The 25604-nt window shown below is 54.9% G+C and overlaps 3 protein-coding genes across 3 annotated transcripts; 1 reads left to right on the top strand and 2 right to left on the bottom strand.

Annotated features, from left to right (window-relative positions):
• Positions 1-1302: 1302 nt before the first annotated feature.
• FMOD (fibromodulin) lies at positions 1303-9412 on the bottom strand. Its single transcript, XM_058039800.1, has 3 exons — positions 9247-9412; positions 4203-5213; positions 1303-2970 (listed from the first exon to the last, which is right to left on the bottom strand). The coding sequence occupies exons 2-3, from the start codon at positions 5197-5199 to the stop codon at positions 2819-2821; spliced, it is 1149 nt and encodes a 382-aa protein (XP_057895783.1). The 5' UTR covers positions 5200-5213; positions 9247-9412; the 3' UTR covers positions 1303-2818.
• Positions 8909-13535, top strand: LOC131093026 (collagen alpha-5(IV) chain-like). The gene is made up of 5 exons (XM_058040026.1): positions 8909-8968; positions 9653-9725; positions 11236-12201; positions 12670-12753; positions 13504-13535. The coding sequence occupies exons 1-5, from the start codon at positions 8909-8911 to the stop codon at positions 13533-13535; spliced, it is 1215 nt and encodes a 404-aa protein (XP_057896009.1).
• Positions 13536-13655: 120 nt separating this feature from the next.
• Positions 13656-15576, bottom strand: LOC131092863 (uncharacterized). The gene is made up of 3 exons (XM_058039802.1): positions 14081-15576; positions 13928-13977; positions 13656-13742 (listed from the first exon to the last, which is right to left on the bottom strand). Exons 1-3 carry the CDS (start codon positions 14934-14936, stop codon positions 13728-13730), a joined length of 921 nt encoding a protein of 306 aa, XP_057895785.1. The 5' UTR covers positions 14937-15576; the 3' UTR covers positions 13656-13727.
• Between the last annotated feature and the right edge of the window lie 10028 nt (positions 15577-25604).

Genomic DNA, 25604 nt, shown 5'->3' with positions numbered 1-25604 from the left:
CCATTCACGTTCCCCTTATTTTTCCATCCCCTTTTCCAACCACCCCCCAGCCCAGCTGTTAAAAATCCCCAAAACCAAAGCCAGGAGGGTCCAGAAAAAAAAACCCTAAAAAACCCCGGTGTTGCCTCCATTCCTCCCCACTCCCGCTGAGCCTTTTCCATGGAGATTTTTCCCCTTTTCCATGGAGATTTTTCCCCTTTTCCATGGAGATTTTTCTCCTTTTCCATGAAAATTTTTCCCTTTTCCCGGTGAAAGCTCCGTGCCACACCCGGACCAACCACTAGACGGCAATTCCAGCCTGGATTCCGGCTGGAAATCCATCCCGGAGAGGAGGAGAAGCGCTCGGTGCAGGCACTGCAAAGGTTTTATTGATGGCTTTGGGGTTTACAGTTCATGCTGGTGAAATTACGGGATTTTTTTGGGGTTTTTTGTTTTAAAAATGATCTTCGCATGCAGGAACGACGCGGAGGGTCGGGGTGAGCCCCCAAAAGCTCAGCTCAATCCTCAAACTCAGCCGCTTGAGGGGCCGAGTTGGGGGATTTTGGGGGATTTGGGATTTTTAGGGAATTCCAACGTGGCTCCGTGATTGGTTTTGGGGGTTTTCATTGGGGTGTCTGAGCTCAGGGGGGTGACGACTCCAGGATTTTTCCCCACCCTGCCCTGATCCAGGGGTTTGGGAGGAAGATTTGGGATCCCTCTGTTCCTCAGGGGTTTCCCTCTGATCCCAAGGTGGGTTTCTCTCTTTTAGGGTTTCTCCCCGTTAATTCTGGAGCAGGTCGATGGAAAAGGGGGGAAAAGGAAAGGGAAGGGATGGATTTGCTCCTCCAGCCTGGAGAGCTTTAACCCTTCACTCCTTGGCAGATCCCAAGCCCTTGGGTGCTCATCCCAGGGGGCTCAGACCCGGATTTGGGATTGGGATTTCCCCATGGAAAAAGGGTTTGATCCCCATGGGATTTCCTCATGGATAAAGGGTCTGATCCCCATGGGATTTCCACATGGAAAAAGGGTTTGATCCCCATGGAAGGATGCTCCTTTCAGGGGGTTCAGACCTGGATTTGGGATTGGGATTTCCCCATGGAAAAAGGGTTTGATCCCCATGGGATTTCCTCATGGAAAAAGGGTATGATCCCTCTGTAAGGAAGCTCCTCCCAGGGGGTTCAGATCCAGATTTGGGGTTGGGATTTTTTTTGGGATTTCCCCCTGCAAAAAGGGTCTGATCCCCATGGAAGGATACTCCTCCCACAGGGTTCAGACCCGGGATTGGGATTGAGATTTCCCCATAGAAAAAGGGTCTGATCCTCATGGGATTCCCCCCTGCAAAAAGGGTCTGATCCCCATGGAAGGATGCTCCTCCCAGGGGGTTCAGACCCGAATTTGGGATTGGGATTTCCCCATGGAAAAAGGGTCTGATCCCCATGGGATTTCCACATGGATAAAGGGTCTGATCCCCATGGGATTTCCACATGGAAAAAGGGTTTGATCCCCATGGATGGATGCTCCTTTCAGGGGGTTCAGACCTGGATTTGGGATTGGGATTTCCCCATGGAAAAAGGGTCTGATCCCCAAGGGATTTCCCCATGGGATTTCCTCATGGAACAAGGGTTTGATCCCCATGGAAGGATGCTCCTTTTAGGGGGTTCAGATTCAGATTTGGGATTGGGATTGGGATTTCCCCGTGGAAAAAGGGTCTGATTCCCCTGGAAGGATTTCCCCATGGAAAAAGTGTCTGATCCCCAGGGAAAGATGCTCCTTCCAGGGGGTTCAGATCCGGATTTGGGATTGGGATTTCCCCATGGAAAAAGGGTCTGATCCCCATGGGATTTCCCCATGGAAGAAGGGTCTGATCCCCCTGTAAAGCAGCTCCTTTCAGTGGGTTCAGATCCAGATTTGGGATTGGGATTTCCTCATAAAAAACCGGTCTGATCCCCATGGAAGGATGCTCCTTTTAGGGGGTTCAGATCCAGATTTGGGATTGGGATTTCCCCATGGAAAAAGGGTCTGATCCCCACGGGATTTCCCCACGGGATTTCCCCATGGAACCAAGGGTCTGATCCTCCTGGAAGGATGCTCCTCCCAAATCCGACCTGGATTTGGGATTGGGATTGGGGTTTCCCTATGGAAAAAGGGTCTGAACCCCCTGTAAGGAAGCTCCTTTAAGGGGGTTCAGACCAGGATTTGGGATTGGGATTTCCCCATGGAAAGAGGATCTGAACCTCCTGTAAGGAAGCTCCTCCCAGGGAATTCAGACCCGAATTTGGGGTCAGGATTGAGATTTCCCCATGGAAAAAGGGTCTGATCCTCCTGGAAGGATGTTCCTTCTGGGTCTGATCCCCATGGAAAGATTTCCCCATGGAAAAAGGGTTTGATCCCCGTGGAAGGAAACTCCTCCCAGGCAGTTCAGACCCAAATTTGGGATCGAGTTTGAGATTTCCCCATGAAAGAAGGGTCTGATCCCCATGGAGGGATGCTCCTTTTAGGGAGTTCAGACCTGGATTTGGGATTGGGATTTCCCCCCAGAAAAAGGGTCTGATCCCCATGGAAGGAAACTCCTCCCAGGGGGGTTCAGACCCGAATTTGGGATCGAGTTTGGGATTTCCCCCTGTCCAAAGCAGGATGATCCCCACCCCTGCCATGTCCCACCCCACCCTGGGACAAGAGCCGCCCATGTCCCCTTCATGGGACGCCTATGGCGGGATCAGAGCCGGGATCTGAGTGCAAAAAGGGACAATTCCGGAAAAACCGGCGACGGCGCTGCGAGTCGGGCGGGGAAGCGGGAACGAGGGAATCCCCATGTGGGGGACACCAGTCCTGGGGGGGCTCAGATCTCGATGACGGTGGCGCGGCGCAGGCACAGCGGCGCGTCCGGGGGCACCGCGTTGCGTTTGATGGCGTTGCCGTCCAGCCGCAGCACCTGCAGCCGCGAGTAGTTCACCACGTCCACCACGGAGCAGAAGCTGCTGATGGAGAACTCTGTGGGGGGAGAGGAGGTGGTGAGGCCTAGGCCTCGGGGTTTGGGGTTTTTTGGGGTTTTTTGGTGTTTTTTTTGGGTTTTGTGGTGGTTTAGGGTTTGGGGGTGGTGTTAGGGGGTGGTGAGCTCTGCTCCTCCGCTGCCAGCGCCGGGCAGGGAAATTCCAGCCCAGCCCAGCACATCAGGAAGCGGGAGATGGAACAAACTCCAAAATACATCTTTTTGGGATTTTTTTTTCCTTGCAGGATTTGAGCCTAGAGGGCAGCAGAGCTCCAGGAAAAGGCAGCGGGATGCAGGGGGGGAGCGCTGGGATTTGGGGGCTGCACCCATAGAGGGACCCTCGGTGGGGCGGAGGGGCAGGACCGCGCTCCGGATGCTCCAAAGGGGATGGAGCCGCAAATCCCCGATTTTGGGGGGCTGTGAAGGTCAGCGGGACCCGCAGAGGAGGAGGAGGAGGAGGAGGAGGAGCCGGCGGTGGCTCCGCGGCGTTTGTGGGCAGACGGCGGCAGCTCCGCTTTGGAAAGCAAACATTTGGGAATCTGTTCCCGTGTCTGTGCTGCTGGCAGCTCCCCGCTGCGGGGTTCTGTGTTTTCCTTGCAACAGCTGATGGCGGCACTGACACCTTCCCATCCCCATTCCTGTCCCTATCCAATTCCCATCCCCATCTCCATTCCCGTTCCTGTTCCCATTCCTGTCCCTATCCAAGTCCCATCCCCACCTCCATTCCCGTTCCTGTTCCCATCTCCATTCCTGTCCCTATCCAAGTCCCATCCCCATCTCCATTCCTGTTCCTGTTCAAGTTCCCATTCCTGTCCCCATTCCCATCCCCATCTCCATTCCCGATCCTATACCTGTACCTGTTCCTGTTCCCATTCCTGTCCCCATTTCCATCCCAACCCTATTCCCATTCCCCATTCCCATCCCCACCTCCATTTCCGTTCCTGTTCCTGTTCCCATTCCTGTCCCTATCCAATTCCCATCCCCATCTCCATTCCCGATCCTGTTCCCATCCCCATTCCTGTCCCTATTCAATTCCCATCCCCATCTCCATTCCCGTTCCTATACCTGTACCTGTTCCCGTTCCCATTCCTGTCCCCATTTCCATCCCCACCCTATTCCCATTCCCCATTCCCATCCCCATCTCCATTCCCGTTCCCATACCTGCTCCTCTGGGTTTCCCACCACACCAGACGGTTCCTGTGGGTTCCCCACCCGCTTCCCCACCCCTGCTCACCGTCGATCTGGTTCCCCTGCAGGTAGAGGTTCTCCAGGTTGGTGTTGACCCGCGGGATCTTCTGCAGCCGGTTGTAGGAGAGGTCCAGCTCCAGGATGCTGCTGCTGTTGAAGGTGTTGCTGGAGAGCCCTTGGTTGGTCAGGCTGTTGTGGGACATCCTCACGTAGAGCAGCCTGGGAGACACCTGGAAATACTCGTCGGGGATGGCGTTGATGTAGTTGTACTCCATGTAGAGCTGCTCCAGCGAGGCCGGCAGCCCATCGGGGACCTTCCTGAGGTTGTTGTAGCTCAGGTCGGCCAGGATCAGCGACTTGAGCCCCTTGAGGGACGCGCCCATCTCGAAGATGAAGTTGTGGCTGAGGTAGAGCGCCGTGAGGTTCTCCAGCCCCTCCAGAGCGTTGGGAGGCACCTTGGAGATCTGGTTGTAGGAGAGGTGGAGCTCGCGCAGCGAGCGCGGCAGCGGGCTGGGCAGCCGGGTCAGGTTGTTGTTGTTCATGTAGAGCCTCTCCAACCTCTGCAGCTTCCCGAAAACCTTCTTGCCCATCTTGTCGCTGCTGATCTGGTTGTTGTGCAGCGCCAGCCACTCCAGCTCGGTGGCGTTGTCGAAGGCGCCCTCCTGGATGGAGGTGACCAGGTTGTTCTGGAAGTAGACGTACTTCATCCGCGACGGCACGAAGGGCAGGTAGCGCAGGTTGCGCGTGTCGCAGTACATGGCCGACGAGAAGTTGGGGGGACAGTCACACTCTTGGGGACACCGCCAGGGCGCCGCCTGCTGCGGCTCGGGCTCGGGCTCCGGCTCCGTGTCGGTGGCGCTGGGGTAGGAGTAGGCGTACGCGGGGCTCTCCTCCTCGTAGTAGGGCACGTAGTTGTAGGAGGAGGCGCGGGACTGCCGCAGGTAGTACTGGAGCCACGCCAGGTCCTCCTCCTCGTTGTACTGGCCCAGCGAGGACGCGCAGAGCCCGGCCAGGATGAGGATGAGGGTGGTGGGCCGAGGCATGGCGATGGAGGGACCTGAGAGGGGACAAAGGCGAGGGAGGGTGAGGTGGGGAGGAAGGCAGGGCTGGCTGGAGGAGCGGGAAATGAAGGAATCCTGCCCAAAAATCCCTGGCTGTGTGATATTTCTCCTGGGTGGAGTTGTGTGATCTTCACACTTTTCACCTTGGAGAAAATTATGGCCCTGGTGGAGATTTGGGAGGAACTGGTGGAGATTTGGGGAAAACCTCCCTTCCAGTGGAAATCTGGGGAGAACCTCCCTCCCAGTGGAAATTTAGGGAGGAACCTACATCCCACTGGAAATCTGGGAGGAACTGGTGGAGATTTGGGAAAAACCAGCGGAGATTTGGGAGGAACCTTCATCCCAGTGGAAATCTGGGAGGAACCCGTGGAGATTTGGGAAAAACCAGTGGAGATTTGGGAGGAACCTTCATTCCAGTGGAAATCTGGGAGGAACCCGAGGAGATTTGGGAAAAACCAGCGGAGATTTGGGAGGAACCTACATCCCAGTGGAAATCTGGGAGGAACCCATGGAGATTTGGGAAAAACCAGCGGAGATTTGGGAGGAACCTTCATTCCAGTGGAAATCTGGGAGGAACCCATGGAGATTTGGGAAAAACTTCCCTCCTTGGTGGAGATCTGGGAGAAACCAGTGGAGATTTAGGGAAAACCTTCTTCCCAGTGGAAACTGGGGCAGAATCTCCATCCCAGTGGAAATTTGAGAGGAGCCTTAGTCCTCAGCGGAGATTTGGGGGAAACCAGTGGAGATTTGAGAAGAAAACTCCCTCCCAGTGCGGATTTGGGAGGAATTTCCATCCCAGCGGAGATTTGGGAGGAATCTCCACCCCAGAGGAGATGTGCTGGTGAGATCCTGATTTCTGGCTCATTCCATCCCAGTTCCTGGGCAGAGAACAGAGCCTGGGGACGCGTGGATTTTTCTGGGGTCACACGAGGTGCCCCGGGTTGGCTCCGCGTGGGAGGGAGCAGGAGGAATTTGGATCCCCTTGGAGAAGGGATTTGAATTCTCTGCCTGAGAGCGGAATCTGCCAGATCAGGGCGATTCCGGGAGCCTGAGGAGCCTTTTGAAGGAGCTGGAGGCATCTTTTGAAGGAGCTATTTATGCTCCGCTCGCTCGCTGGTGACAGGAATCACTGTGGGTTTCATCCAGCTCTCCCTTCCCCCACAGAAACGCGGGATGCAGATCCTGGTAAACAAATCCTGCCTGGTTTTGGAGCTGAGATCTCTTCCAAGCTCCCGTTTCCCCAGGCACGAAAAGGGGCAGCACCAGGGAGAGGGGACAACACCTGGAAATGATCCGGAGGAGATCAGGGAATGAGGCAAAGCCGTCCCCGATCCCCTTGGCCTCCTCCTGCCGTGGCCAGGTGGGGCTGGGAGCGGGAGGATTCCAGCCCTGGAGCCATCCAGGCTCCTCACCCCGGGATGAACGAGCGCACGGGCGGTTCCTGCAGCCAGGCAGTTTGAAATCCCTCCAGGAATTTGGCTGCTGCGAGCGGGAGAGGATCCGACGTGGCTGGGAGGGTGTCACTGCCAGCTCTGCTCCGGCACGGACAGCAGGGACCAGCAGGGACCAGTACGGACTAACAGGGACCAGTATGGACCAGTAGGGACAGCAGAGACCAATAGGGACCAGTAGGGACAGCAGGGACCAGTAAGGACTAACAGGGACCAGTAGGGACCAGGAGGGACAGCAGGGGACAGCAGGAACCAGTAGGGATAGCAGAGACCAGTAGGGATCAGCAGGGACCAGCAGAAACCAGTAGGGACATCAGGGGACCAGTAAGAACCAGTAGGGATCAGCAGGGACATCAGGAGACAGCAGGGACCAGTAAGAACCAGTAGGGACCAGTAAGAACCATTAGGAACCAGCAGGGACATCAGGGGACAGAAGGGACCAGTAGGAACCAGTAGGGACATCAGGGGACAGCAGGGATCATCTGGAACCAGTAGGGACCAGTAGGGACCAACAGAGACCAGTAGGGACAAGCGAGGTGAGGAGGGAACAGTAGAAACCAGTAGGGACATCAGGAACCAGCAGGGACCAGTAAGAACCAGTAGGGATCAGCAGGGACCAGCAGGGACCAGTAAGAACCAGCAGGGACCACCAGGGACATCAGAGGACAGTAGGGACCAGTAGGGACAGCAGGGACATCATGGACAGCAGGGACCAGCAAGGACCAATGTCCCCTTTCTGCCGTGCCAGGGGTGGCCCTGAGGTCACCTGGTGGCCCCTGGCCGTGTCCCCAGGCTGCAGCAGGGAGGGGACACCCGGGGCTGGCACTGCCAGAGGGCACAGAGTGCCCTGCCCTGCCAGCCTGGCACGGGAACAGAGAGGGATTGGGGGATCCAGGTTTGGGGTTTGTCCTTTTCTCCCTGCTCCTGCTCGGGACGGGATCTGGGGGTGCTGAGTGCCACGGGGAGCTTGGCAGGGCCAGAGGAGCTCCTGTTCCTCCTCCTCCTCCTCCTCCTCCTCCTCCTGCTGCTGCTGCTGCTCCAGGGCTCCGTGCCTGCTCTCATACCAGAGCCTGCAGCTCCTCCACCCTCTTGGCAGCCCCTTCTTGGGGGCCCTTTTGGGGCAAAACCCCCTCCTTGGAGGAAAACCCCATCCCTGGGGGACAAAACCCCATCCCTGGGGGCAAAAATCCCAATATCTGAGGGCAAAAACCCCATCCCTGGGGGCAAAACCCTATACATGGGGGCAAAACCCCATCCCTGGGGGCAAAACCCCCGATTCTGGGGGGCAAAAATCCCATCTCTGGGGGGAAATCCCCATATCTGAGGGTAAAAACCCCATCCCAGGGGCAAAACCCTATAACATGGGGGGCTAAAACCCCATCCCTGGAGGAAAAAAAACCCATCCCAGGGGCAAAACTCCCACAAGTGGGGACAAAACCCCATCCCTGGAGGCAAAATCCCATCTCTGGGGGCAAAACCCTGTACATGGGGGCAAAATCTCCATCTCTGGGGGCAAAACCCTGTACATGGGGGCAAAATCCCCATCTCTGGGGGGAAATCCCCATCCCTGGTGTCAACCCACCTTTCCCAGTGCCCCCCTTCACCCCTCTGGTGACCCCAAATTCTGTCCCCAGCACCCCCCGCTGTCCCCCCATTGATTGTTGGGGTTCTCTCCCCTCCCTGGGGCTTCACCCCCAGGTTTGGGGTGGGACCTGGTCCTGATGTTCCTGTCCTGTGCCAGGGGCTGCACCGGGGTCAGCTCCTCGTGCCAAGGGTTTGGGGGCATCCGTGGGGTGATGGAACATGGGATGGGATGGGATGGGATGGGATGGGATGGGATGGGATGGGATGGGATGGGATCCATGGGATGGGATGGGATGGGATGGGGGGGCTCCACCCAGCCTGGATGGACATCAGGGAAGGTGTCCAGATCCCAGAGAAGTGGGCACGGAGGTGGCAGAGGGGCAGATGGGATGGGGAGATGGACGGGGATGGGAGAGGAGCAGCAGGAAAAGAGGGAAAGGAGACGGACATCAGGGAAAGCGGGCAAAGGGGGAGATGGGCATGAGGAGAAGTGGGCAGGAGAGATGGGCATCAGGAGAAGTGGGCAGGAAGGGAGATGGGCATGAGGAAAATGGGTGGGAAGAGAGTTGGGCATCATGAGAAGTGGGCAGGAGAGGGGAGCAGCAGGAGAAGTGGGCAGGAGAGAGGGGCAGCACGAAAAGTGAGTGGGAAGGGAGATGGCATCAGGAGAAGTGGGCAGGAGAGAGGAGCAGCAGGAGAATCGGGCAGCAGGGGAGGTGGGCACCGGCAGAAGTGGGTGGGAAGGGAGATGGGCACCGGGAGAAGTGGGTGGGAAGGGAGATGGGCACCGGCAGAAGTGGGTGGGAAGGGAGATGGGCACCAGCAGGAGGGGAAGCGCCTCTCCAACATCCCCATCCCTCCAGCTGTGCCACCCCGCGCGCAGCCGGGGCGCAGCGATAGAAACCAGCCTTCCAACATATAAAAAAACCCCCAAATAAACAATAAAAAAAAAACCCCAAAAAAAGCTGCCTGCAGAAGGCCGGGCCGGACTCACCGCGCTGCCGCTCTCCTCCTGTGCAAAGGCTGCTGCGGGCTGTGCCGTGGCACCGGCAGCATCGGCGGGGGGGAGGCTCCCGAGCCGCAGCGCCCGTGCCCGCCCCGGATCCCGAATCTTGCGCTGGCACGGCCGGGGCTCGGCGGGGATTCCGGGATTTATTTTTATTTTTTTTTTTTTAATTTTTTTTATTTTATTTTTTGGGGATTTTTTTCAGGGAGTGACCTCCCCGCCGCAGCTTTGCAGGAGAGACTGGCGAGCCCCTGGTGCTGCCTGGCGTTATAAATAACCTGCGATTTCTTTCCTCCCTCTCCCTCCTCTTTCTCTCTCTCTCTCTCTCTCTCTCTCCAGCCTTTTCTCTCAGGAGTGTTGGCACTTTCCAGGCTCCCTCTGCTCAACGACTTAGCGGGATTGGGATGTTGTTTGTCAGGGCTCTCCTGCGTTTCTCATCAGGGAGCTGCGAGGAGGCCTCTGGCCAGGTTAGGGAATGTCGGGTTTTGGGGATGGTGGGGGGAAAAATGAGGAATTTTTACATGACCAGGAGGGGAATGTCAGGTTAGGGAATGTCAGGTTAGGGAATGTCACATTTTGGGGATGGTGGGGGAAAAATGAGGAATTTTTCCTGAATTTTTAACATGACCAGGAGGGGAATGTCAGGTTAGGGAATGTCAGGTTAGGGAATGTCACATTTTGGGGATGGTGGGGGAAAAATGAGGAATTTTTCCTGAATTTTTAACATGACCAGGAGGGGAATGTCAGGTTAGGGAATGTCAGGTTAGGGAATTTCAGGTTTTGGGGATGGTGGGGGAAAAATGAGGAATTTTCCCTGAATTTTTACACTTCCAGGAGGGGGAATGTCAGGTTAGGGAATGTCAGGTTTTGGGGGTGCTAGGGGGAAAACCAAAAAATTTTTCCTGAATGTTTTACACGATCGGGAGGGGAATGTCAGGTTAAGGAATATCAGGTTAGGGAATGTCAGGTTAGGGAATGTCAGGTTTTAGGGATGTTGGAGAAAAATGAGGAATTTTTCCTGAATTTTTTACACTTCCAGGAGGGGAATGTCAGGTTAGGGAATGTCAGATTTTGGGGATGGTGGGGGGAAAAATGAGGAATTTTCACTGAGTTTTTACACTTCCAGGAGGGGAATGTCAGGTTAGGGAATGTCAGGTTAGGGAATGACAGGTTTTGGGGGTGCTGGAGGGAAAAACGAGGAATTATTTTCCCTGAATTTTTTCCTGACCAGGAGGGGAACGTCAGGTCAGGGAATGTTGGGGAAAAATGAGGAATTTTTCCTGAATTTTTAACATGACCAGGGGGAGAATGTCAGGTTAGGGAACGTCAGATTAGGGAATGTCAGGTTTTGGGGATGTTGGGGGGAAAAAGGGAGTTTTCCCTGAATTTTTTACACTTCCAGGAGGGGGGATGTGGGCCCTGCTCCGAGTGCTCCCCAGGAAGGCTCAGTTTGTGCCGTGCTGCCGTTAAATATTTGGGATAAACATTTCCACGGACGATAAGGCAGCGGCATCCAAAGTAAATAAATTCCCCAGCAAAGGGGCCACTGTGACAGCGGGGATTTGTCTTCGGGTTTGGCAGCCTGGGGTTGCCAAGCTGGCGTTTCTGCAGGCTGGGAAAAAATCCATGTGGGATTGGGGGGTCTCGTCCATCCCATCAGGATTTGGGGTCTCAGTCATCCTCGTGGGATTTGGGGTCTCATCCTTTCCCGGGGATTTGAGGTTCTCATCCATCCCCTGGGATTTGGGATCTCATTTATCCCATCAGGATTTGGAGTCTCATCCATCCCACCAGGATTTAGGATCTCGTCCATTCCCAGGATTTGGGGATCTCATCCCTCCCCTGGGATTTGGAATCTCATCCATTCCCAGGACTTGGGGTCTCATCTATCCCTCAGGATCTGGGATCTCATCTGTCCCATCAGGATTTGGGGATTTGATCCATTCTCTGGGATTTGGGATTTAATCCACCCGCCAGGGATTTGGGGTCTCATTCACCCCCCAGGATTTGGGATCTCGTCCATCCCCCAGGATTTCGAGTCTCATCCATTCTTCTGGGTATTTGGGATTTCATCCCTCCCCTGGGATTTGGGGATCTCATCCATCCTCCAGAGATTTGGGGTTTCATCCATCCCCCAGAGATTTGGGATCCCATCCATCCCATCAGGATTTGGGATCTCATCCGTCCCATCAGGATTTGGGGATTTGATCCATTCTCTGGGATTTGGGGATTTAATCCATCCCCCCAGGATTTGGGGTGTCATCCATTCCAGCAGGATTGGGAGTTTCATCCACCCCCCAGGGTTTGGGGTCTCATCCATTCTCCTGGGATTTGGGATCTCGCCCATCCCGCAGGATTTGGGATCTCATCCATCCCCTGGAGATTTGGAGTCTCATCCATCCATCTGGGATTTGGGGTCTCATCCATCCACCGGGATTGAGGATTTCATCCATCCCCCAGGGATTTGGGGTCTCATTCACCCCCCAGGATTTGGGATCTCGTCCGTTCCCCAGGATTTCGAGTCGCATCCATTCTTCTGGGTATTTGGGATTTCATCCATCCCCTGGGATTTGGGGTCTCATTCATCCTCCAGAGATTTGGGGTTTCATTCCATTCCCTGGGATCTGGGATCTCATCCATCCCTGGGATTTGAGGTCTCATCAGTCCCATCAGGATTTGGGATCTCATCCATCCCTCAGGGATTCAGGATCTCACCCATTCCCTGGAGATTTGGGGTCTCATCCATCCCCCAAGATTCGGGGATCTCATCCCTCCCACCAGGATCTCATCCATCGCTCAGGACTGGGGATCTCACCCATCCTCTGGGATTTCGAGTCTCATCCGTTCTTCTGGGTATTTGGGATTTCATCCCTCCCCTGGGATTTGGGGGTCTCATCCATCCACCAGGACTGGGGGTTTCATCCATCCCCTGGGGAAGGGAAGGTTTGGGAAGGTTTGGGAAGGTTTGGGAAGGGAAGGTTTGGGAAGGGAAGGTTTGGGAAGGGAAGGTTTGGGAAGGGAAGGTTTGGGAAGGGAAGGGAAGGGAAGGTTTGGGAAGGGAAGGGAAGGTTTGGGAAGGTTTGGGAAGGTTTGGGAAGGGAAGGGAAGGTTTGGGAAGGGAAGGTTTGGGAAGGTTTGGGAAGGTTTGGGAAGGTTTGGGAAGGTTTGGGAAGGGAAGGGAAGGGAAGGGAAGGGAAGGGAAGGGAAGGGAAGGGAAGGGAAGGGAAGGGAAGGGAAGGGAAGGGAAGGGAAGGGAAGGGAAGGGAAGGGAAGGGAAGGGAAGGGAAGGGAAGGGAAGGGAAGGGAAGGAGCCCGGAGCTCCCGGATCCTCCCGGCAGCCTGGAATCATTTAGCAGCGCTCAGCAGGTGCCAGCTCCCCCCCCGGGCTCCGTTCCTCCTTGTTTTCCATAGGAAATTCCCAGCCCAAACATCCTCCCGGGGCGGGGGAGCCCTGCGGGGATCCTGAGGAGGAGGAGGAGGAGCGGCAGCAGCGATGTGAGCGCGGTTCGGTGGCCGCGCTTGGAGGGACACGCTGTACAGCGGGGACTCGGCCAGAAATCCCGAGTGTTTGGGATGGGAAATGTGCCTGGAAAGCACAGCCTGTCTGCAGGCTGGGAGGATGCGGGGAAAGTGGGAAAAGAGGGCAGGGAAAGGGAGGAAAACCCCAGGGAAGGGAGGTGGGGAGGGGTTTGATCCCCTCTGAGCGGTGTGGTGGCAGCTGGAGCAGGAATCTTCCTCCTCTTCCTCCTCTTCTTTCTCTTCCTCCTCTTCTTTCTCTTCCTCATTTTCCTTCTCTTTTTCTTCTTCTTCTTCCTCTCTCCAGCTACCTCTGAATTGCTTCATCCGTGTAGGGAACCCTCATTTTCTTCATCTTCCTGCTCTTCCTCCTCCTCCTCCTCTTCCTCTTCTTCCTCTCTCCAGACACCTTTTATGGCTTCATCCATACAGGGAACCCTTCTCTTCCTTTTCTTCCTCCTCTTCCTCATCTTCCTTCTCCTCCTTCTCTTTCTCCTTTTCCTCATTTTCCTCCTCTTCCTCCTCTTCCTTCTCTTCTTCCTCTTCTTCATCTTCTTCCTCTTCTTCCTCTCTCCAGGTACCTCTCATCGCTCCATCCATGCAGGGGACCCTCATTCTCTTCATCTTCCTCCTTTCCCTCCTCTTCCTCCCGCTGCTCCAGGCACTCCCTGGCAGCAGAGCTCTGCTCTCTGTGGGCCCCCCGGAATTAATTCCCTGTGCCTGGGGAAGGTCCCGATGGATTCCCACCAGCCTGGACCTGAGGGAGCCCTGAGGGAGCCCAGGAAAGGGAACCCTGAGGGACTCCAGGAAAGGAATCCTGAGGAACTCCAGGAAAGGGAAACTCTGAGGGATTTCAGGAAAGGGAATCCTGAGGGGCTCCAGGAAAGGGAACCCTGAGGGGCTCGTGGAAAGGAGTCCTGAGGAACTCCAGGAAAGGGAAACTCTGAGGGATTTCAGGAAAGGGAATCCTGAGGGGCTCCAGGAAAGGAATCCTGAGGAATTCCAGGAAAGGGAAAAAGGGAAACTCTGAGGAATTCCAGGAAAGGGAAACTCTGAGGGAATCCAGGAAAGGGACCCTGAGGGACTCCAGGAAAGGGAAACTCTGAGGAACTCCAGGAAAGGGAAACTGTGAGGGGCTCCAGGAAAGGGAAACTCTGAGGGATTTCAGGAAAGGGAACCCTGAGGGGCTCCAGGAAAGGGAAACTCCGAGGGATTTCAGGAAAGGGAAACTCTGAGGGACTCCAGGAAAGGAATCCTGAGGAACTCCAGGAAAGGGAAACTCTGAGGAATTCCAGGAAAGGGAAACTCTGAGGGGCTCCAGGAAAGGGAATCCTGAGGGGCTCCAGGAAAGGGGGAAAGGGAACCCTGACGGACTCCAGGAAAAAGAACCCTGAGGGACTCATGGAAAGGAATCCTGAGGGACTCCAGGGAAGGGAATAATGAGGAACTCCAAGAAAGGGGGAATGGGAATCCTGAGGGTCTCCAGGAAAGGGAATCCTGAGGAATTCCAGAAAATGGAACCCTGAGGGGCTCCAGGAAAGGGAATCTTGAGGGAATCTTGTAGGATAGGGAATCCTGAGTGTCTCCAGGAAAGGAGCCCTGAAGGATTCAGAGATCCCTCTGGGGTGGAGGCCCCACATCTGCCCACCAACTGCAGGGAAGGTCAGGTCAGCAGGGAGAGCTGATCCAGCCCTGCCTCGACCTCCCCGCTCACCCCGAGCCTCCCTTCTCCCTTTTCCCTTCCCAGCCGCGCATTCTTCAGCCCAAACAACATTCTTGGACCGAGATTTGAGGGAATCTGGAGGGACTCGGTCACCCGGAGACGGAGCAACAGCCGAGCGAGCGGCTGGAAACTCTGAGCGGGGCTGAGCCTGCCCTGCTGGAGGCTCCCGGAGCTCCTGGAACCGCCGGAGTTCCATGGGAGCTGCTCCACAGCTGGCCCGGCGTGGGGAGAGCCAAGGGAGAGGCGGCAGATCCCAAATCCTGCATTGTGCCTTCCTGGGGCTGGGAAAGGCTGGGAGATGTTGGGAAGTGCTGGGGCAGCCTTTCCCCCCATCCTGCCCCAATTCCAGGCTTGGACTCTCGCACGGTTCCTGCCTGGTGTCTCTGGGTCTGTGGGTTGTTGTGGGGATGGGCTCGGTCCTGGCAGTTCCCAGCCCCATGGAATGGCCTTACAGCCCATCCCAAACCTCCGGCCCCATAGAATATCCTTTCGCCCCATCCCAAACTCCCAGCCCTACAGAAAACCCTCACAGCCCCTCCCAAACTCCCAGCCCCAGGGAAGGTCCTTTCACCCCATCCCAGACCCCCAACCCCATGGAATCCTTGTGGCCCATCTGGATTCCCAGCCCATGGAATTCTTTCCTTTCAGCCCGTCCCAAACCCCCAGGCCCAGAGAAAATCCTTTCACCCCATCCCAAACTCCCAGCCCTATAAAATGTCCTTGTAGCCCATTCCAAACCCCCAGCCCCATGGAATCCTTACACAAATCCCAAACTCCCAGCCCCACAGAATGTCCTTGTAGCCAATCCCAAACTCCCAGCCCTATAAAATGTCCTTGTAGCCCATTCCAAACCCCCAGCCCCATGGAATCCTTACACAAATCCCAAACTCCCAGCCCCACAGAATCCTTACAGCCAATCCCAAATTCCCAGCCCCACAGAATGTCCTTACCTCTCATCCCAGATTCCCAGCCCCACAGAAAATCCTCACAGCCCATCCCAAATCCCCATTCCCATTGAATCCTTTCACCCCATCCCAAACCCCAGCCCCCCCGTAAGTGCCCCTGGGTCCCCTCCATCCCCTTCCCTACAAACCCCAAGTGCTGAATTCCCTAAATCCCAAATTCCCTAAATCCCAAATTCCCAAATTCCAAAATCCCTAAATCCCAAATTCCCTAAATCCCAAATTCCCTAAATCCCAAATTCCCAAATTCCAAAATCCCTAAATCCCAAATCCCCCCAAATCCCAAATTCCCTGATTCCCTCCAGACCAGGAGGCTCCGAGCTCCTCTCAGCCACTGGAAAAAAAAAAAAAAAAGGGTTTGGAAAAGGTTAAAGGATTCATTCGGAGCAGGGCTGGAAACTCTGAAGCGTTTCCTCATCCCGACGTTCCCTCCTGTCCCTGGCCCGCTCTGACACCTCCACGGACACGCGGCCAAACGCGTCTGGGAGGGCTGGGCTGGCCGGGGATCCGCTGGGATCAGCAGCTCTGGGGTGTTTGGGGTCATTCCTGCGGCCCCATGGAGCTGGGATGGGCTGGAACAGCTCCGGGATAGTTGGGATCATTCCCAAATGGAATTCCCACAGAGCTGGGAGAGGCTGGAGCAGCTCTGGGATATTTGGGATCATTCCCAAATGGAATTCCCATAGAGCTAAGAGGGGCTGGAGCATCTCTGGGGTATTTGGGATCACTCCCTCAGCCCCACAGCTCTGGGGTATTTGGGATCATTCCCAAATAGAATTCCCATAGAGCTGGGAGAGGGTGGAGAAACTCCGGGGATATTTGGGATCATTCCCTCAGCCCCACAGAGCTGGGACAGCAGCTCTGGGATATTTGGGGTTATTCCTTCAGCCCCATAGAGCTGGGAGAGGCTGGAGCAGCTCCAGGATATTTGGGATCACTCCCTCAGCCCCACAGAGCTGGGAGAGCAGTTCTGGGATATTTGGGGTCATTCCCAAATAGAATTCCCATACAGCTGGGAGAGGCTGGAGCATCTCTGGGATATTTGGGATCACTCCCTCAGCCCCACAGCTCTGGGGTATTTGGGATCGCTCCCTCAGCCCCACAGAGCTGTGAGAGCAGTTCTGGGGTATTTGGGATCATTCCCAAATAGAATTCCCATAGAGCTGGGATGGGCTGGAGCAGCTCTGGGATATTTGGGGTCATTCCTTCAGCCCCATAAAGCTGAGAGGGGCTGGAGCAGATCTGGGATATTTGGGATCATTCCCAAATATAATTCCATAGAGTTGGGACACGCTGGAGCATCTCTGGGGTATTTGGGATCACTCCCTCAGCCCCACAGCTCTGGGATATTTGGGATCATTCCCAGGACCCCATAGAGCTGAGAGAGCATCTCTGGGATATTTGGGATCATTCCCTCAGCCCCACAGAGCTGGGAGGATGCGTGGGGTGTTCCCATTCTTGGATCCCCAATCCCTGTTTTCCAAGGCCTGCAGTGTTTCCATTTAAACCCCTGTAGGACAAATAAATCCCTACAGGAGAAATAAAATCCCTGTAGGATAAATAAAATCCCTACAGGGCAAATATAAATCGCTATAGGAGAAATATAAACTCATACAGGGCAAATTAACTCCTTATAGGAGAAATAAATCCCTATGAGACAAATAAAATCCCAATAGGAGAAATAAATCCCTATAGAACAAACATAAATCCCTAAGGGACAAATAGAATCCCTCTAGAACAATTAAATCCATCTAGGAAAAATATATCCATATCAGACAAATAAAATCCCTATAGGACAAATAAAATCGCTGTTAAAAAAAAAACCATAAATCCCTATAGGACAATTAAAATCCCTATAGAACAAACAGAAATCCCTATAGGAAAAATAAAATCCCTATAGGAAAAATAAAATCTCTACAGAACAAACATAAATCCCTATAGGACAAATGAAATCCCTGAAGAACAAATAAATCCATCCAGGAAAAATAAATCCATATCAGACAAATAAAATCCCCGTAGGACAAATAAAATCCCTATAAGAGAAATAAATCCAAATAAGACAGAAAAAAATCCCTGCAGGGCAAATGTAAATCCGTATAGGGCAAACATAAATCCATGTAGGATGGATTAATTCCATGTAGGATGAAACTATTCCATACAGAAGTTAATTAATTCCATACAGAAGTTAATTAATGCTGAGCTGCCCGTCCTGGAGCCCTCAGGGTCCCCCTGGCTCGGGAAGGTCACGGCCCCGAGCTGCCCTCCCTAAAATGTTGTTTTTGTCTGCAAAGCATCCCGAATATGAACAGAAAAAATCCAAAAAAGCAAAAAAAAAAAAAAAAAAAAAAGGGAAAAAAAAGCAACATCAGCTGCCTGGGAAAGCCATCAGCGTTCCTGCCTGCTCCTGCCACCTGGCATCCCAAAAAATCCCCAAAAATTCCCAAAATTTCCAATCCTGGAGCCCTGCCCGGGCACCTCTGCCCTCCCTGCCCTGCTCCAGCTCTTCCCGAGCTGCCAAACTCCTCAGGGAGAAAAGCAGAGCATTTGGAAAAAAAACAAATAAATTGGAAAAAACAATAAATTGGGAAAAAAAAAAAATTGGAAAGAAAAAATAAACCAAAGTGCTGGGAGATAAACAGGAGGCAGGAGCGGGGCGTGGGCGGCGCTGCTGCTCTGCAGCTGAACCGAGGATCGGGGGGGGACTGGGGGGCCCTGGCGGTGATTTTGGGGACAAAAGGAGCATTTGGGGCAGGTGGCACGAGGGGGATGTGTGCCCCGGGGCTTGGGGTCACGCCGTGCTCCCCTTTCCCCCCTTTGGAGGGTGGGAGATGGGATTTGTGGGATCGTTCCCTCATTCCCTGGGCCCCACAGAGCTGGGAGAGGCTGGAGCAGCTCTGGGATATTTGGGATCATTCCCTCAGTCCCATAAAGCTGGGAGAGGCTGGAGCAGGGTCCATGGCAGCCACAGCTGATCTGGGGATGGGTTTTGGGATATTTGGGATCATTCCCTGCACCCTGTGGAGCTGGGATGGGCTTCAGGGAGTCCATGGGAACTGGGGTTGGGCACTGGGATGTTTGGGATCATTCCCTCATTCCTTTGGCCCCACAGAGATGGGAGAACCTGGAGCAGCTCTGGGATGTTTGGGATCATTCCCTGGACCCTATAGATCTGGGAGAGGCTGGATTTGGGGTCTGTGGGCAGCCACAGCTGGGTTTGGGGTGGATATTGGGATATTTGGGATCATTCCCTGCACCCTGTGGAGCTGGGATGGGCTTCAGGGAGTCCATGGGAACTGGGGTTGGGCACTGGGATGTTTGGGATCATTCCCTCATTCCTTCAGTCCCACAGAGATGGGAGAACCTGGAGCAGCTCTGGGATGTTTGGGATCATTCCCTGGGCCCTGTAGATCTGGGAGAGGCTGGATTTGGGCTCTGTGGGCAGCCACAGCTGGGTTTGGGGTGGATATTGGGATATTTGGGACCATTCCCTCAAACCCTGTGGAGCTGGGAGAGGCTGGAGCAGCTCTGGGATCATGTGTGGGATCATTCCCCGGGCCCCATGGGATCATTCCCTGAGCTCTGGGGATTTGGGGAAGGCTGGATCGGGGTCCGTGGGTGCCGCTCCAGGCTGGGGATGGCAGCTGGGATATTTGGGATCGTTCCCTCATTCCCGGGGATTTGGGGAGGGCTGGATCGGGGTCTGTGGCAGCCACAGCTGGGCTGGGGGTGGATATTTGTGGGATTTGTGGGATCATTCCCTCATTCCCGGGGATTTGGGGAGAGGCTGGATCGGGGTCCCTGGGTGCTGCTCCAGGCTGGGGATGGGAGCTGGGATATTTGGGATCGTTCCCTCAATCCCGGGGAGCTGGGAGAGGCTGGATCGGGGTCCGTGGGTGCCGCAGAGCCCGGGCGGGGCTGTCAGCCCCCAGCGATAATCAGCGATGATCAAAGCGGCTCCTTCCCGACAGCCCCGGGATGCGATGATCGGAAATCTCCCGGAGCGGGGGAAAACAACCCCCGGTGCTCCCGGGAGGGGATTTGGGGGGATTGTGTGTGCCTGATCCGAGCAGGGACAGCTCCCAGGTGTCCCCAGGCAGTCACCGCCGCCTCCTGCTGCCCTCGGGGGCTGCGAGAAGCCGATTTTGGGGCTCAGCTCCCCCGTAAACGAGGGATCACGCAGGAATCCACAGCAAACCCCATCCCGGCAGAAACATCTGGAAAATCCCTTTTCTCCCCCAAAAACAGCTTCAGCAACGCCGCCTCGACCCCTCCACCTGCTCGGGGTTTGCTCCTCGGCTCCATCCCGGCCCCCAGAGCCCCCCGGGGGTGTCTCCCCGCTTTCCCCCCCGTCCATCCCTCCCTCTGGAATTGCTCAATGGAACGCGTTGTGGCCGGGAGCCTCTCCCTGGCTCCCGGGCTCGGGTTTATCTCTCCCTCCAGAGCCGGAGGGAAACCTCGGAGCCAGACACGCGGCCCCAGCTGCGCCGGGAGTGCGGGAAGGGCTGAAGTCGAGCCATGGATCTGGATTTGGGATGCTCTGAGAGCTCCCTTTGCATCCCATAGAATGAGGGAAGGGCTGAACTCGAGCCATGGATCTGGATTTGGGATGCTCTGAGAGCTCCCTTTGCATCCCAGGCAATGAGGGAAGGGCTGAACCCGGGCCATGGATCTGGATTTGGGATGCTCTGAGAGCTCCTTTTGCTGTCCTGGGAACGAGGGAAGGGCAGAACCCGGATTTGGGATTCCCTCAGTGTCTTCTTTCTGTCCCAGGAAGGTGGGAAGGGCTGAATCTGGATTTGGGATGTCCTGAATGCTCCCTTTGTTATTTAGGGAATGAGGGAAGGGCCGAACCTGGATTTGGGATGCTCCCTTTGCCATCCCAGGGAATAAAGGAAAGGCCGAACCTGGATTTGGGATGCTCTGAGCACTCCCTTTGCCATCCCAGTAACGTGAAAAGGGCTGGATCTGGATTTGGGATGCCCTGAACCTTCCCTTTACTACCCAGGGAATGAAGGAAGGACTGATCCTGGATTTGGGATGCTCTGAACGCTCCCTTTGTTATTCAGGGAATGAGGGAAGGATTTGGGATGCCCTGAACGCTCCCTTTGTTATTCAGGGACCGAGGGAAGGATTTGGGATGCTCTGAGCGCTCCCTTTGCTGTCCCAAGAACATGGGAAGGGCCGAACCTGGATTTGGGATTCCCTGAATGTTCCTTTTGCTGTTCAGGAATGAGGGAAGGGCTGAACCCGGATTTGGGATTCCCTGAATGTTCCCTTTGGTGTCCAGGGAATGAGGGAAGGGCTGAACCCGGATTTGGGATGCTCTGAGCGCTCCCTTTGTTATTCAGGGACCGAGGGAAGGATTTGGGATGCTCTGAGCGCTCCCTTTGTTATTCAGGGACCGAGGGAAGGATTTGGGATGATCTGAGCGCTCCCTTTGCCATCCCGGTAACACGGAAAGGGCTGAACCTGGATTTGGGATTCCCTGAGCTCTCCCTTCGCTGTCCCTCCTCTGTCACAGCCCCGTGACAACCCCGAGGTGTGAAAAGCCTGAAAATGTTCCCAAAATTCCCCACCCTGGCCGCTTTTCTCCTCCTGGAAAGCCGAGCAAAGGGAAGGGGGTGCCCAAATCGCGGCCAGGGCGCTCAGCGCTGCCAACCCCCAGGAACAACCACAGGGAAAAGCGCTCCGGATCCCGGGATCCCCAAAATTCCAGAGGGAATTCGGGAGCTCCCCGCCTCGGGGAGGGACCGGGACCGGGATCGGGATCGCTTCTCTGCTGATGTGGAAGCTCTGGGTCTGCTCGGCTCCCCGGGTTCTCCTGCCGGGAGGCGGCAGCGGAGGCCGCTCCTCTTTCTCCTCTTTCTCCTCTTTCTCCTCTTTCTCCTCTTTCTCCTCTTTCTCCTCTTTCTCCTCCCTCTTTTTCTCTCTCCAGGCCCCGATATTCCCGATTTTCCAGCCGGGAACGTGCGGCCCCGCGCCGATGGGGACGAGCTGGGCTGTTCCTCGCAGCCCGTCCCGAATCCTCCCAATCCCAAAGCGCTTTTCCCAACAATTCTCCTCTTCCAGCGGCGCTCTGACCTTTTCATTAATAAATCAGCCGCGTTATTGGAGGGATGAATAATTCACCATCACACCCAGCCCGGCGCCGGCTGCAGGATTTAATTAATTTAATCCTCTCACGGAACGCCCCCGAGGGCTGAGGAGGGATGGGGATGGATGGGGATGATTCCAGCGATGTTCTGGAGATTTTATTTTATTTTATTTTATTTTATTTTATTTTATTTTATTTTATTTTATTTTATTTTATTTTATTTTATTTTATTTTCATTTTTATTTTTATTTCATTTTATTTTTTTTTATTTTACTTTATTTTACTTTATTTTATTTTTTTCTTATTTCATTTTCTTATTTTATTTTACTATTTTATTTTAATTTAATTTAATTTAATTTTATTTTATTCCATTCCATTCCATTCCATTCCATTCCATTCCATTCTATTTTTTTCCCCTCTCCGGGTGCTTTAAAAGGAGGAAAAATTCCCCTTTGCTGTGGAGCTGCCTGAGGAAAGCCCCGCAGGATCCCCTCCCCGAGCTTTCCCTCTGGGAAATTACAGCGGATTTTTGATTTTTCCCGACCTTTTCCATCTGTGGCTGCTCAGTAAGGGCAGATCTGGGTAAATGTCTCCATCCAGGGGTGTTTAACAGGGATGGAGACATTAAATTCGTGCCCTGCCGGTGTGGGACACCCCCAGGTGTCAGATTGGGAATCACCCCCAAAAATCCTGGCAGGATTTCGGGTTCTCCTCCCACTCGGGAGGAGCGGGAATGGTTTTTCCTTAGTTTTGGACTCCACAAAAGTGTTTTTCACCCCTGGATGGTGCCAGGGATTATCCCAGGGGGGCTCCATTCACTTTCTGGAGTGTTTCCAGAATTTTCCTCAGCTCTACCCCCCAAATCCATGAGGAAATGGAAAGGGAAAGCCGCAGAGGCACGGGGTTAATTAGCGAGCAGCCTAAACGAGGTCTGGTATTAATTACACCCCCCTGGGCCGGGAAGCGGCTTCACAGCGACGTGGCCGTGCATGGGGGACCCCCCCATCACCCATAGGTGCGAGGGGACCCCCGGGCACCCCAATCCCAGCTCCACAGGGTTTGGGGAGCAGCGCACACCAGGGTGAGGACGCCCAGTTGTGTCCCCCCTTTCCCAGCAAGGATATCCCGTGGGATTTTGGGTTGGGGGGAAAGAATCCCAGGATGATTTAGCTCGGAAACACCTCCGGGGTTGCTAGGATGGGATGTGGGGTGGATTTTGGGGCTGATCCCGCTGATCCAGGGAAAGCTTTAAAGCTTTTCCCAGTCTCAATCCGCCCCGGTCGCTGCCTCTCCCCCCCGCCCGAGCGGGGCAGGGAATGTGCTGGAAAATCTCCGCGTTTCCTGCAGCTCCCGAGGCGCGAGTGTTGCCCTTGGCCGCGGCTGAAGGAGCTTTTTGTCGGGGAAGCGGCTGCGGGAATGGTCTGGAATCTCCTTCCGAAGGTTTCTCCTCCTGCCTTCCCTTCTCCCAGCGTTTCCCAAACACGATCCCGGGGGGTTTTGCAGTGCTGGAGCATCACCGGGACAACCCAAAATCCCAAATCCCTGAGCTCCCAGCTCTCATCCAGCCTTTCCCTCCCTTCCCTCCTTGCTCCTTCCCAGCCCTCCCAATTAAACGCTTCCGAGCGAGGTTGTTCAGAAGCTCCACAGCTCCAGAGATCCCAGCAGGTCTCCTCTGAGGAGAACCTTCAAAGGATTTCTCCACTCTCAGAGCTGCTGGAGCTCCCGGGTGGATGCAGGAATGCGGGGATGGGTACAGAGATAACAAAGCTCGGGTTTTTAGGGAATTCCGGGCCGAGATTCCAGCTCTCAGCTCCTCCTGCATGGCTGGAGCCCGGGGTGCTGCTCCAGGGACAGCCAGAACAGGGCTGGATCATGGAAACCTCCCTTGATTGTGTCTCTCACTCCAGCTTTGGCTTCCACAGCTCCAGGAGGAGTTTGATTCCTTCCCCAGCTTTCCCTGCTGGGCCGTGTCCACGCTCATTCCCAATCCTGCAGGAAACCATGGAATCCTGGGGGAGTTTCCAAGAGCTCCAAGGCGGGTGTGGAATTGTTCCTTCTTGGAAATGTCAGGGCAGTTGTGGTGAGCATCAGGGGTTGTCCTTGGAGATGGGCCTGCTGATGTGGTCACCCGTCTGTCCATCCATCCATGGATTCCATCCACCCATCCATCCATGGATTCCATCCATCCATCCATGGATTCCATCCACCCATCCATCCATGATCCATCCATGGATCCGCCCATGGATCCATCCATGGATCCATCCATTCATGGATTCCATCCATCCATGGATCCATCCATCCATCCATCCATCCATCCATCCATCCATCCATCCATCCATCCATCCATCCATCCATCCATCCATCCATCCCCCCAGCATCCCCTGCCACCCCACAGGGGTGAATCCCTATTGCGATCTTTGGGATATTCCTGTGGGATCAGGGCACGGCCAGATCATCTCTATGGGATATTTTTGTGGGATCAGGGCATGGCTGATCATCCCTATGGATATTCCTGTGGGATCAGGGTGGGATATTCCTGTGGGATCAGGGCACGGCTGATCATCCCTATGGGATATTCCTGTGGGATATTGCTGTGGGATATTTCTGTGGGATATTCCTGTGGGATATTCCTGTGGGATCAGGGCACGGCTGATCATCCCTATGGGATATTCCTGTGGAATATTCCTGTGGGATATTGCTGTGGGATATTCCTGTGGGATCAGGCCATGGCTGATCATCCCTATGGGATATTCCTGCGGAATATTCCTGTGGGATATTGCTGTGGGATATTCCTGTGGGATATTGCTGTGGGATATTGCTGTGGGATATTCCTGTGGGAATAGGGCACGGCTGATCATCCCTATGGGATATTCCTGTGGGATCAGGGCATGGCTGATCATCTCTATGGGGTATTGCTGTGGGATATTGCTGTGGGATATTCCTGTGGGATCAGGCCATGGCTGATCATCCCTATGGGATATTCCTGTGGGATATTCCTGTGGAATATTGCTGTGGGATATTGCCGTGGGATCAGGGCACAGCCAGATCATCCCTATAGGACATTCCTGTGGGATCAGGGCACAGCCGAGGGCAGCGTGGCCCTGCACCCCTGGCAGTGTCGGGGCTGCTGGCGAGACAGCTCTGGACGGCTCTGCTTTTTTCCAGGCCCGTGTCCCGCTCTGTGTTCCTTCCCTGTGTTTTGATTTCCTATTAAAGCAGCGCTGCCTCATTTCCTCCCACAAAAACACGGATTCCTCCAGGCCCAGCAAAGCCCCAGGGCTGGAGCACACCCGGGGGGCACCTGCTGCCTTCTGCCCCGTCCTTCCCTCTCCCAACCCCTCTGGAACCAGAAAGAGATGGATGATTTCCATCCATTTTCCATCCCCACATTTCCACCCATCCAGGCTGTGGGTGCCTCCCCTTCCCTTCCAGAACTTTCCCTGTTCCGGGCCAGCTCGGGTGGATTTTTAAGGAGCGGGAACCAGCGGTGCTTTTGCAGCTGCTCCATCCCTTCCACCGCTCGGGAGCGTCCCCGGGCAGGAGGGATCGGTCCTGGGAGAGTCTGGAAGCGGAGCTGTGGATGCCTCGGGGATGAAAACACTTCCTGCGCCTCCACCTCCACCTGACATTTGGGAACAGCCGAGCCGCGGCTCTGGGAGCGCTCCAGATTCCTCTCGCTGGAGCGTCACGGGGCAGGGAGGGAGGAGGAGGAGGGAGGGAGGAGGGAGGAGGAGGTGTCGGGGCAGCAGCGGCTCCGGACAGGCTGGATGGGAGCCGGGCCCTGCTGCTGTCCTGGGAATCGGGTGTGCATCCTCAGAACAGGGTGTTTATCCCCAAAACTGGGTCTGCATCCTCAGAACAGGGTGTGCATCCTCAGAACAGGGTGTTTATCCCCAAAACCGGGTCTGCATCCTCAGAACAGGGTGTTTATCCCCAAAACTGGGTCTGCATCCTCAGAACAGGGTGTGCATCCTCAGAACAAGGTGTTTATCCCCAAAACTGGGTCTGCATCCTCAGAACAGGGTGTTTATCCCCAAAACTGGGTGTGCAT

The sequence above is a fragment of the Melospiza georgiana genome, chromosome 23, assembly GCF_028018845.1.
Source record: "Melospiza georgiana isolate bMelGeo1 chromosome 23, bMelGeo1.pri, whole genome shotgun sequence".
Taxonomy (NCBI): Eukaryota; Metazoa; Chordata; class Aves; order Passeriformes; family Passerellidae; genus Melospiza; species Melospiza georgiana.
The sequence above is the reverse complement of the archived record's forward strand: the minus strand, read 5'-3'. Positions and strand labels throughout refer to the sequence as shown.